Consider the following 14,089-nt stretch of genomic DNA (forward strand, 5'->3'; position numbering starts at 1 on the left):
CTGCTAATATGCAACATAAATAGTACACACAAAACTTTGTCAGTCATACATATTTGTTTTCATTAGATTAAAGTGACCATACTATACTGATGTGTTGGTTAGTTTTTAAAATTCAACAAAACCCCGCGAAACCAAGCCATAATAAATAATAGTCCAAAATTATTCGTATATCTAGCAAATATCTAAAAATATGTTATTAAAGCCTCCCCCAAACCAAAGCGAATATTCGCAGCGAATTCGCAACGCCCTCGCTGTCGCTGTCGCTACCGCTTGGATTTGATGCGAATTTCGCGTTTGGCCCCACACCAAAGCGTCAGTGACGCAGCCATAAACTAAATAATTTTATTTACGCGCCAGATTTAAAATTGTAAATAATATTAATATTTTACGCCAAATATTCTATAATTTTTATGAATTAAATATGAAAAATATACGTACACTATAGCGCTTTCAGAATTGCTACAACTTTTACCCACTTTGCGTAAAGTGTATTTTAATTATCTGAAACAAGGTGGCAGCATTGGATGCAGCCATAGACTAAATACATATACGAATGTCAAAGTGACAGTTGTGTGTTGACAAAATGTACACGTCTTCTGAATGCTTATTACACGCTGAAGATATAATGAGATGGCGTGCGACAAATTACATCGACATTTAATATAACCTTACTTTATGACAGGGCAAGATTGCCATGGCTCATAGGTAAGATAGATTTACTCAGTTTCATAACTGCACATATTATAAATAAGCATTTACCATGAAGGGTTAACAGGATTTGAAGGTAATATGCTATTGAAATAACATGTCTCCGTTATTTGAATTGTAGGTTTTGACTATTTTGCGTTTCTACGCAGAGGGAGCGTACCAAAAACGGGTAGGCCAAGTCTTCTGCGCAATGAGCCAGGCATCAGTAAGCAGATGCATAGGAAACGTGTCCGATGCTACTCGTATAATAGCAGTGCTTAGTAATACTTACATACAGTCGCCATACAGCGCTGACAGTCTTTAGTGTTGTGTTGATACCCTCTGATCAATTTATACAATATTACAATGTACATGTCATGTAACTAGAGTAACTGCGCATAGACACAAGTAAATTACCTACTCAATAAGAATTTAACGGGAATATTATTTTGTGTCGGTAAAAATATTTTTTAATTTCAGACTTCAAGAAAGGGCAGGTTTCCCGAAGATCATTGGGTGCATTAACTGCACCCATGTGCAAATATACCCGTCATACTTGGAGACTTTCAAAAATGAGCGCAGGAAATTTTCTGTAAATGTAAAATTCGTAATAAAATCTATGTTGTTTCTGATACATTCATATTCATTACGTATAATATCATAACATGACATTTATTTTTATGCAGGTATCTGACATGGACATTCTGGCAGTGAGTGCCAGATTTCCTTTGAGTGTTTATGACCAATTCATATTTAATGGATCGTTGGTAAAAACTGAAATGAAACATCTACAGAACGACAAGAATTGGGAATTTTGTTCTATTAGGGAAGTATGTTAAACTTTACTTTACTATGGCAGTACCAGTAACAAATATTTTTGTTTGGTTTATATTCATCCGTATTTTGTATAGGTACTTCAAAGGAATCAAAATTTTGCATAAAACAGTTTTTTAATTATTTAAATCCTGATTTCTAATATTTTTACAACTTTCAGTCGAAAACATATTCAAATTAACAGACTGTGTATATTGAAATCATTCTAGTGCCACCATAGGCCAGCCAGACTCACTACACGGCTGCCCGCTGTTTGACCAGGGATGTGATTGAGTGTTTTTGGATAATGGACCACACCAGATCGCATAGCTACAGCAACAAGTGCAAGACCAACCGTGGCTATACATACAGTATACATGTATATATTAAATATAATTTATGTATATTTATTTATGGCTTATACACCGAAACAAAATATGTCACTTAACTGTACTTGAATATTTTTGCAGGATCATTCAATAAAAAATACTTGGTTTAGGTTAAGAAAGTTTTAATAATCATTTTTGCACAGAATACAAGAAAAATATTTATATAATTATTAGAATTACAATGAGCTTTAAAAGTAACACGATATTGTAATAAAATGGACAAATATGAAAAAAAATAACAATAAATTGTACATAGATAGGTAGACAGGGTTCAGATGATTCTGGCAGTGCAGGCGACTCATTTAGGTGTCAGTATTGTTACTTTCAAATGACAATAACACCGTTCCAATGTGATTCGGTCGTGCCAGAAGACTCTGTCCTTCCTCTATTTAGTAACCGGGCGTTTTACAACTTTAAATGAAAATTAAGTGGGTATATAGATAGTATATTTTTTCTAGTATAATATTATTTAATTAGGTGACTTTTTATTTCTTTATTACTTGAAATGGTGTTTACATGGTAGATGGATTATAATGGTTTTGAAATATAGTTATTTTTGTTAATTCTACTTTAACTGAGTCATTTACCTTGACAGCTGTTTCGGCACATAAACTCATTTTCGGAACATTCAACAATAATTTGTGATTATAAAAGAGCTACAGGTCACGTAGCAAATTAAATACGCTTAGTTAAATAATAAATACGTACCAAATATTTTACAAAATACACCACATACATCCATCGAATATGGTAAATAAAATACAGATTCAAGTATCAAACAATTCTTGGATAAATAGATGTTTATGTAAGTATATGTTTTTTTAAATACTTACATGATACTGTGTTGTATAACATTTAAATTTATATTTTTGATTTTGATTTACATACTTAAATGTACCTACATAAATTTGTAATGTACAATAGGTACTTAATTACATTTTTAACATTAGGAAATTACCATTATTCGATTCTATCCACCCGCCATGTCTATAATCACCCCAACGCTGGATAGAAAGAGACATCACACAAAATTGGCTGTTTGATAATAAATGGTAGTTGAAAAATATTTTAGGGTATGATTATGTCCATAGAAACAGGTTTTAAGTCATTCATGTTTGTCCCAATAATGTGTAGCAGAAAAATAAAAATTTTAAAAAGGGTCTTTTCAGTATTCACCCCATTCTACGGCAAACATTTTTCTTAATAAAAATAGGTACATCAATAGAGGAATCATAAAATGGACCTTGGCCCTCGCCCACGCCTTATTCATCCTTGTATATTATATTATCACACTTAATGTTTTGGAAAATTCATTAACATTGTGCACAAATGCCACTTTTGTTGATTGACACTTCACTTAGTTGATCTCTTTGTTCACGTGAAGTACAATAAAAGTATGTAGCAGCGAAGAACTAGAGACCGAAAATAGTGGAAGGAGCTAGAAGAGGCTTTCATCTAGCAGTGGAATGACCCCGACTGATGTTTATGATGAAATATTATTTTATTCCTGTTAATGCCGGGGGTTTCATTTTTAATTTCTTCTGGTGCTTTGTACCTACGTTGAAAGGTTGAAGATCTTTGCTAAAATTAAATTCATCACAAAGCATTAGTATATCTCCAACATCATTCAGGTAGGTATCCATGATGATAATATAATATTATGTACTTAGAGGAGGTACCTGACCTTTATATTTACATGCACATAAAATTATTAATCTTATTGCCTAATGCAGACCAAGATATACCTACCTACATAATATTACATGAACAGAAGTTTAAGAACATCTCAATTAAGTTTAAAATGTTTGTAGGTATACAAATTAATGTGAAACAGAAAACATTGGTTATGTTAGGTAGGTACATGGAACATGTAGATATTATCTTGGTTCGCGGTCGGCACTGGGCAAAACCAGTTTATTAGCTCAATATACCTATACATAATGAAGGAAATATATACCTAGTAGGTATATAGGTACATAATATCGTTTTTGTGATTGAGGTCTCTTGAGATCAAAAACAAACACAACCTAGGTATGTCCTACTGTAAATAACCCGATAGTAAGTAGTATGTAAGGTTTTTGGTCTAAAACCTTACAAAATACCACAATGACGACATGGAGTACCTACTTATCTACCTATATGTAGGTATATTATATCTTTAGCTACAATAGAAATGCTATGCTGCATAATGTTAGATGCAAAAAAATAATCTTAAAGACTACCTATCTAACCTAAAAAAATATTATCAAGATATTATCGACGAATATAAAATGGGTATTTACGTGACCGATACCGAATATGATTGAAGTAGGTATTGTAAATGATACCTAATTATAACATTATTGATATGACTGCTCGAAAGTCGAAACCAAAACGTCAAACGATCGCAATAAGTAAGAACTGTCAGTGCACTAACAATCAAAGTTATAAAGTTTCTGTTATTAAAGGCTGTGCATGACGCAAATTAATAATTTGTATTTTTTAAATATCGGGACCTTAGATTAAAGTTATTTATTTATAATAGCGTATTCATCCTGTCAAAAAACTTTACATACTTTGGTTAGACAAAGATACCTACATAATATTATTATGACGACCTTCATACCATTTTCAACAATTTCCCTGCCAATTTCATCCCATATCTTATCTTTCTTTCTTATGTTTTGTAGTCACTGTCAGAGAAATCATAAAGGATTGGATATTTCCGGACCAACTCGATCAGCTGCTCAATGTTTTCGCCATTTTGATTTTACTAATTCCCTTGGCGAAATTGTCCGCCGCGAATAAATTCGCTGTCGACAGAGTTCCCGAAAATCGCAGCGAATATTCGCTGCAAATTCGCACTCAAGACGCAAGGCGGTCGCGCAAGCGTGCTCTGTCCCGTAAGCCAATACGAGCTTGATTGGCGAATAATTCGCTGCGAATATTCGCCGCGAATATTCGCTTTGGTTTGGGGGAGGCTTAAATCACACAGATCTTTGGATATTTTATAGATCAAAGAATATTTTTTATTAGTTATGGTTTGGCATAGGCAAGGCTTAATGAATTTTAAAGCAATCTGTAAAATGTACTCCTAATTCAACTAAAACAAATAAGTATAATCGAAAGAGTGTGCACTATTTTGTCGGATTACCCATAACATTGGAATGTTGTTCGGTGATTATACATTCACCTGCCAAATAAAGAAAAACATTGGCGACCAATTATTGAAGAAAGAGCTCTGGGAGACCTTCTCTTGCTTATCGTAATGATGATACTGTTACTCACTATTTATAATGTTATTTCAGAAGCGTGAAAACTGTCTGATGAATATTAAGTATGAGAATAATGATGAGGCAGCCATCATCAAAGAAGAATTGGTTGAAAATGCAATTTACCAAGTCAATGATAAATTAACTCAACCTGGCTGCTCTCATCTACAATACAAGTCATTAGACCAGGTATGTTTAAAAAAAAAAGGCGGTGTTTTTAAAGTCCGACGGGCCGAAGTCAAATTCTGGGCGCCCAATTCGGACTATTTTTATTAAAACACTGCTGGTCGTATAGTACGGAAAATGTTGGGTTCTAATGCGTTTAATGCTGCTGGTTTATCGGCATATACCAGTGACTTCACAAAGCTTCACAGGTAGAGATATCAATTCGCACAACCTTTTACGCCTGTCCATCCTGTTATAAATCCGTAAAAGTTGCAAAAAAATATTAATCATAGTTCGATAAGGGTATCCATTGACGTTACTTTGAGCTTTGGCCCCATTTTATAATAAATTTGCGACGATGCCACCAGCGTGTAAGCCGCACCACACGGTGCATTTTTGTGGATCTAGGAAGTCTTTTAAAGTGGTCTTTTTTCTTGCGGGCAATTTTCCTTATGAACAAACCCGTGCAAAAATGAGCCTCATCGCTAAACGCAATTTTGCTCAAAAATGGAGTTATAAGTTGCGTAAATCGACAACAGTTTTCTAAGTATATTTCGATAATTTATTAGCGTTTTTCCAGCGTGGTTCTGTTCATGAAGATTTGCCGGGTTAGGAAGACTTATCATTAGGTATGCTCACATACTGTAACTGAAAGTTTAGAAAGTATCTTTATTTAGGTTCCGAATTATACGCGACGTAAATGAAAACTCTGCACTCCTTGGTGGTATTTGTTTGTTTGTTTCTGATAATTATCTAAGGAATCGAAAGCATCCGTTGTATAAACAACCTTTCCATTTGTAATGCCAATTGAGAGGGCAATAAGTTTGTACAACCAAATCACTTCAGATATTGACATATTTCACCTGCTCCAGGATGAGTATAAGTGGGCATTGTTTTATAAATTCCTAAAATAGGGTCTGCTTAGCTCATTCAGTGACTTTCTTGTTATTAATTTTTTTAAATGTCTACACTAATTCTACTGTTTAATGCTCTTTTTCTTTTTTTTAAGATATATAATACTCTTTTATTGATATTTATTTTCTTCTAAATGTCATGTCATAGTATCAGTGCTATATTAGGGAATATTGGAACACAAGTATATTTTATTGATTGTAATAGTATTGGTTTGAATATATTAACATTCCTATTCTTTTTGTAGATTTCTACCCAGAAATGTTTTGCACTACGTAACAGTGAAGCATTGGATATCGTTAAAAAAGATACGGTTAATAATGACCCGAGTTACACAATAGCACATGCAGTCAATAAAAACAGGAAAATGATGATGCAGCATTCGGAAATAACCTTTGATGAACAGAACTTCAAAGATGAATTTCAAAAGTTATACTTGCCAAAGGAGGTTCGAATTAAGTTGAGAAGAGTTACATATTTTCCACGTAACTTTATTTGTAATAATTGTTGTGGAGTGTTTGAAACTGTAAAACATCTAAATCATCGCTACGTTTCATGCATGAAGTCTCAGCATGTTAAGTTATACATGACACATACTGGTGAAAAAAGACATCAATGCGATGTATGTTTAAAAACATACATCAACAATAGTGTACTCAAGAGACATAAAATGACACATACTGGTGAAAAACGACATCAATGCGATGTGTGTTTTAAAAAATTTCCACGAATTTTTCATTTAAAAACACATAAAATGACACATACTGGTGAAAAACCACATCAATGCGATGTGTGTTCTAAAAAGTTCATCCAAAATAGTGATTTCAAATTACATAAAATGACACATACTGGTGAAAAACCACATCAATGCGATGTGTGTTTTAAAAAATTTCCACGAATTTGCCATTTAAAAACATAAAATGTCACATACAGGTGAAAAACCACATCATTGCGATGTGTGTTCTAAAAAGTTCATCGGAAGTAGTGATCTCAAAAAACATAAAATGATACATACAGGTGAAAAACCACATCAATGCGATGTGTGTTTTAAAAAATTTCCACGAATTTGTCATTTAAAAACACATAAAATGACACATACTGGTGAAAAACCATATCAATGCGATGTGTGTTCTAAAAAGTTCATCCAAAATAGTGATCTCAAATTACATAAAATGACACATACTGGTGAAAAACCACATCAATGCGATGTGTGTTTTAAAAAGTTCATCACAAAAAGTCATCTCAAATCACATAAAATCACACATACTGGTGAAAAACGACATCAATGCGATGTGTGTTTAAAAAAGTTCATCACAAATAGTCAACTCATATCACATAAAATCACACATACTGGTGAAAAACAACATCAATGCGACGTGTGTTTTAAAAAATTTCTGCGAATTTGTCATTTAAAAACACATAAAATGACACATACTGGTGAAAAACCACATCAATGCGATGTGTGTTCTAAAAAGTTCATCCGAAATAGTGATCTCAAATTACATAAAATGGCACATACTGGTGAAAAACCACACCAATGCGATGTGTGTTTTAAAAATTTCATCACAAATAGTAAACTAAAAGAACATAAAATGACACATACTGGTGAAAAACCACATCAATGCGATGTGTGTTTTAAAAAGTTCATTACAAATAGTCAACTCAAATCACATCAAATGACGCACACTGGTAAAAAACTGCAGCAATGCGATGTGTGAATAAAAAAAAAATCTGCAAATTAGTCATTTAAAAACACATAAACTTACACATACTGGTGAAAAGCCACATTAATGCGATGTGTGTTCTAAAAAGTCCATTCAAAATAGTTATCTCAAATTACATTAAAAGACATCAAATCTGCGGAAGTTTTACTTTTGGACTTACCCCGAGTGACCGACATTTCCGATTGCTCGCCCACGCACACCGAGATAAAATCGGCTGTTAAAAGGCTCAAGAACGGAAAAGCACCGGGTGGAGACGGGGTTCATCCTGAATTCCTCAAGTACATCCTGAGCGCAATCCTGCACCCTATGATTCATCTGATGGCAAAGGTGTGGAAAGAAGAGCGCTGTCCAACGGACTGGGTGAATGGTGAAATCATCACACTTCACAAAAAAGGTGACCCTCTAAGCTGCGACAATTACCTAGGCATTACGCTACTCAGTGTTCCGGGAAAGATTTTGGCAAACATCCTCTTGATCAGAATAAGGGACCCAATAATGCACGTCCTCAGGAAAAACCAAGCCGGGTTTTTACCTGGTCGAGCGTGTGGAGACTAAATTTACAACCATTGATGTCTTCTCCAGCAGAGCCATGAGCTGAACAGTCCGATGGCTTGCTGCTTTATTATTCGGATTATGAGAAGGCCTTCGACAGTCTGCACCGTTTCTCCCTCTGGATGACACTGGGAGCATACGGGATCTCTCCCAAGATCATTGCCATAATCAAAAGCCTGCACGAGAATAGCGAATGCTGTGTCAGAATTGGGGACACTGTCACGGAATGGTTTGGGGGTCACGACCGACCGACACGATAATCGACAGGTTGCATAAAAACTCCTCTCGCGTTGGTTTCAAAACGCGAAGAAAACCAACGTCTTGTGTAATAGCACCTGTCCTGATTCAGATTTCCCTCCGATTAGTGACTGACAAAACATCGAGAACGTCGACAGCTTCAAGTACCTGGGGGTACACAGGAGATAGTGTTTACGGTAACTTTACTGTAGCGAATCATGGCACCTTACGAAGGCTCAGAGCAACCGTATACTGAGCTTATAAAACAGACGTTTGCGACGAATACTGGGTGTGCGGTGGTATGACTTTTGGAGAAACGAGGAGATAGGAGAAAGCACCAAGCAGCCACTCATCACTCTGAAAGCGAAAGGGCGACGTTGGACCTGGCTCGGTCACGTGCTGCGGACGCCAGAAGAGTACTTCAACCTGGCTTGCCTGTTCTTCAAGCCGATCGGATTCCAGCGTCCTGAAAGGCCGCTAAATACAATCTACAGAGTGTATACGGCGGAGCTACGGGATGTTTGTTTGACCTGGAACGAAGCAAAAATACTGGTGAGCGACAGGGATTCTTGGAGGCGCCGCGTGGTGTCCATATGCTTCAGTTAAGGGGCGGATATGGCAAAAGAAGAAAGAAGAAGAAGACATAAAATGACACATACTGGTAAAAACCACATCAATGCGATGTATGCTTAAAAAAATCATCATAAAAGGTGAACTCAAATCACATACAATGATACACACTGGTGAAAATCCACATCAATGCGATGTGAGTTTTAAAAAGTTCATCACAAATAGTCAACTAACAATACATTAAATGACACATACTGGTAAAAAACCACATCAATGCGATGTGTGTTATAAAAAGTTCCACACAAACAGTCAACTCAAATCACATAAAATTGCGCACAGTGGTAAAAAACTGCATCAATGCGATGCGAAAAATTTAAAGATTTGCCGGTCTAAATACTGATCATAAGTGTCAAAAAGTATGCGCAGTATTACAGGTCGGTTTGACGATTAACCCTTTCGTAAGTTCTATCTAAGCAAAAAATAAAACTCTTTTTCCATTGTGGAATCTTGAGAGAGGTAATGGTATTTCATGCGAATCGAGTTGAAATATCACGAAATCGGTGATTTAATGTAGTACCTAATTATAATATATCACCTGCCATAAAAAACAAAATCTCGATTGTCTTTTTCATCTTTAGCGATTGTAGTTATGTGCAGTGGATAACAATTCATCTCTCAAGTAAGATATTCTTTGTCCACTTCTCCTTGCATGTAGCGTGTATTTTTAGTATGGATAAGTGATTGCACCCCTCACCTTACTATACATTAGATTGTATATTCTATATTCTGATACGTCATTTTGATTATAATATAATGGCAATTATATAATGATTATTAATTTAATCGAATCTGTACATTGAGTAATGGCATATTAAATTTGCTCGGTGATCTTATGTTAACAATACAATTAAACATTTAAATACATGTTATTTCGGTTTGCATAAGAGTAATACCTATACATTTATTTAATTAGTACTATATAAGTACTACATCTATAATACTTACCGCTTAGGTCGACTCTTGGAATCCACAGCCCATCCTGAGTAGTTGTTAAACCGATCAGTATGAACTGCGGGACTTACTTCTCCGTATGTTCCGGTCTGCGCAGTCGAAGCCTAGACGTTAAATAAGAATACTGAAAGCTATCTATTTTCTATGTGTGGCTATTTTGGGGTACCACCAAGATATCCTTGGTTGATCACATATCCAGTGTTAAGAATTAAACGCCAGCAATCAAGACTCATTAACTCATAGATAACCTAAAATTATTAAGCACAGAGAGCTGAATACTTTGACAATATTTACTTTAATTAGAAGTATGATTAATTACTCATGTTATATTATGTTGCTCAATTTATTGTTGAATATTGGTTCATTCTTTTTATGAAGAGTGCAGTTTATTGTCAGAATAAAAATTTTTGTCTCTATCACTACTATTTTCGTGTAGGTACAGCAAAACGCAAGAACTGATTTCGATGTCACCTCTGTTAGCCAAAGCATGATTAAAAAACTAGCATTTACCAAAGATATTGGACGGTGCAATCTCTTTGGCATTGACCTTTTTTGTTACCTAATTAAGTAGGTATTTCATATTATATTGTAACAGTTTAACTTACGCCGATACATCGGCACAGGCAACTTTAAGGAAAGAGCGTAAATCAAAACATATTACTATAGAATCCACAGATATGGCGGCAATGGTACCTGACATGGGATTTCACCACGAGCCATTGTGTTTATTTTATAAATGAGTTGGATAGGTAGGTACTGAGTTTCCATCACGTTTTCTCATTAGTACCAGCGATCTTAAAGGCTTTGGTAGGTCTATTTAGTAGTTATAGTAGTTAATAATATATAGTAAAAAATAAAAGTAATAGTAAATAGTGTAGGTTTCTTATGAAGCCCTTTTGTCAGTCTAACCAAGAAAGGCTCTCTGTATTTAGTTATAGTTTCGGCAAATTCGATTCCATCGTGTTTTGAATAGATATGTTTGATGCTATGGTGAGGCTTGAGTTCGTAGACGATTCGAAGGCATCTATTCTTTATTGTTTGCAGCATCTTTAAATAGGATTTGGTGATGTCAGTAGTCCAAATTGGGGATGCATACAGCATGGTTGGTTTAATAACCATACTATATAGTGCCTTTTGGTTTTCTTCTGAGAGACAACTTCTACGGTTTTTTTTTTTTTTTTTTTAGAATTATTAATAACCATGTCTTTGCTTTTTCGTACAAGGTGGTTGTTAGTAATTTTGAACAATCACAAACACCCAGGCTTTGAGAAAAACACATAAAATGTTTTTGTCATGACCGGGAATCGAACCCAGAACTCTCGGGTGGAAGGCCAGCGCCCTACCCACTGCACCACGAGAGCGAAGATGGGTCTAAGAACCCCCATCGCCATAAAGGCTTTTCGCCTGGCTTCTAATAGGTGAGGTGTTTAGTTCAATCTATGGTGAAGGTATAGGTACCCCGAGATATTTCACATGGTGACTGAATGAACAGGAGATGTCACAAACAGTAATTTTTCCTTTGTAGGATTTTTGGCTCCGCGAAAAGAGAATCGCCTCCGTCTTCTACGCGTCTCCAGCGACTGAAATAATCAGTTAGCTGTCGAGTGCCCTTTTCTAAGTTCCTAATCGCCGTGTCAGTCTGTCGGCTGGTGGAAACGATGGCAGTGTCATCAGCCTATAGTGCCAGTGTGCAGTTGGCGGGGTTTGGCATATCATTTATGAAATGATTGAAGAGCTGGGAGATTGCCAAACTTGCATAAATTGCATTTCAGGCCATATACCTATATTATTATCGTCAAAAATGCGTAATATTTGCTACTAATGTGTGATACCAGTATTCACGTATGTGGGTTAAACATGGAAGATAAATTTAAAACAATAAAATCAGCCCAACGTGGCATGAAATGTGCATGTTGGGCATAAAATAAAATCACAAATTAAACTAATGGATACGGAAGAAGACAAGAGTAGGTTATATGAAACAATATGTCGGTCGACGAGTGAACAATCGTGCTGCCTAATTTCCAGGTTATTCTATATCACATTCTTAAGCAAAATTACTTTTAAATGCCATTTTGTTCTATTTCCAGAACTCTGTTTAACATATTAGTCAAAATCCAAAAAAAACATGAGTGGATTTGTCGATAATGTCGAAAATAAGTTATTTCTTTAAATGCAGAACACAGTTTTTAAATATACGTATATTGGTTGTGCAAATATTTCAATGTGAACTTTCAAATTGCTCTTCAGAGAATTTTACTGAAAGTGACATAGAACAACCTGGAAATCAGGCTGTGAAATGTCGATATACAGTGGTCCCGCCCCAATCGGGCACTAAAACAACCACAGGCCCCCAAAACCAGCTCGCTTGATATACCCATATACTTCGCTGGATATACGTAGCAGTGAAGTTCTGGGTACTTAAATAGTGGTAAAAGCTAACAGGAATATAGGTATATAGCTTTCCATATTACAGGTATAAACTAAATCCAGAACATGACTGGTCAATATAACAGTATTATTAAATCTACATTTCGCCAATGATGGGTTGTTATTGAAGAAAAACATTTCTCGGTTTACTTTTTTAAGTGTATAGCATTTTCAGAAAAAGGCACACAGTAGAATTACCTTAAGATAGGTACAATTATTTTTACCATCATGGGAAATGAGAGTTCTTCAGAATGGAAAATTTGTTTGACATTAAAAACTTTCTTTCGCATCGTCAGCACTATAGTTCAGAGAAATCATAGTTACATAGCAGTGGCAAAGAGTGGAGGTAGGCTGAAGGTCCGACATAAAAATATCACGTATTTCTTTTCATTGAACCAATACAACTACGTGTAGCTGGTGTTTTAAATTATGCATAGTAGATAACAGTCTAAAAAATTCGTTTATCTATAAATTATTGAAAATTATGACATTAAACTATATTTACATAATTTTCAATTTTCTATAGATTGTGTAATATTTAGTATTCTTATTTCAACAAAAATAAATAAGTATGACTGAAATAGTGTGAACTATTTTAGTTGGATCGCCCATACGGTACATTTACATTATTGTGGTTGGGTTGAGGCAGAGTTTAACTGTATTTAAAAAATATCCGGCACAATCTGCAAATTTATTCATACTTCAATGAAAATAAATAAATTTTAGTGTGCAATATTTATGTGAAATCTTAACCGGTCTCCACCTGTCGCCACCGTTAAATAGTAGTTGGACCCCAAGATACCTTGCCAAACATAAGTATTTATAAATAAGTGGGTTAAAAACAGAACGGCTTTTTTCTCTTTTTGATAATTTTATTATTTTTAAATTAAACAATCGTAAAACTAGCTTAGCACACTCTATTAATATCATCGTCATCATCAATTGCCTGGGTCGATCCATTGCTGGATAAAGGTTTCCCCTAGCGCCACGTACATTTACCGAATATTTTCTACTCCATTAATGTAATAGTAAGTTATAATGTAGATACCAAAAACCTCTATCAAAGTTGTGTCAATATCATTATACGTAAATCTTAATTTGTAAACAATGGAAAGAAGCCCGCTTGCTTATAACATACCGCATTTTGTCATAATACTAGTCTCAAATTTTATTTTTACTACCTACTAAATAGCAAATCATCTACCACTCTTTCACATTTCCATAGATGTTGATAATTAGTTGCAGATTATTAATTGGGTTGTAGCATTTTTACATGTAAGATGTTCAGTTTAGTTTGGGACAAACGCTTTATTTTTTCAGTAATAATGAAAAACGAATAAAATGGTGA

General features: G+C 34.9%; 2 protein-coding genes and 1 long non-coding RNA gene across 3 annotated transcripts in view; 2 read left to right on the forward strand and 1 right to left on the reverse strand.

The window, feature by feature from the left end:
* Nucleotides 1–542: 542 nt before the first annotated feature.
* On the forward strand, nt 543–4,794 carry LOC147077446 (uncharacterized). The gene is made up of 3 exons (XR_015069462.1): nt 543–705; nt 1,374–1,517; nt 1,731–4,794. It is a non-coding gene; the product is annotated as an uncharacterized LOC147077446 (long non-coding RNA).
* Nucleotides 4,795–7,221: 2,427 nt separating this feature from the next.
* Nucleotides 7,222–9,836, forward strand: LOC147077447 (uncharacterized). Its single transcript, XM_085940833.1, has one exon. The coding sequence runs from the start codon at nt 7,222–7,224 to the stop codon at nt 7,933–7,935; it is 714 nt and encodes a 237-aa protein (XP_085796959.1). The 3' UTR covers nt 7,936–9,836.
* Nucleotides 9,837–11,780: 1,944 nt separating this feature from the next.
* LOC147077448 (uncharacterized) overlaps nt 11,781–14,089 on the reverse strand; it is a 60,398-nt gene continuing 58,089 nt past the window's right edge. Inside the window, exon 4 of the mRNA XM_085941093.1 lies at nt 11,781–11,791. Coding sequence (XP_085797219.1) covers nt 11,781–11,791 — 11 coding nt within the window. The remainder of the gene's footprint in view (nt 11,792–14,089) is intronic.

This window comes from Rhyacophila brunnea, unplaced genomic scaffold (assembly GCF_057557595.1).
Source record: "Rhyacophila brunnea isolate RB1 unplaced genomic scaffold, BYU_Rbru_1.0 scaffold_13, whole genome shotgun sequence".
In the NCBI taxonomy this organism is placed as follows: Eukaryota; Metazoa; Arthropoda; class Insecta; order Trichoptera; family Rhyacophilidae; genus Rhyacophila; species Rhyacophila brunnea.

What these genes read in the sequence shown, in the direction of transcription:
- LOC147077447 (XM_085940833.1), top strand. Translation starts at nt 7,222, where the DNA reads ATGATACATACAGGTGAAAAACCACATCAATGCGATGTGTGTTTTAAA.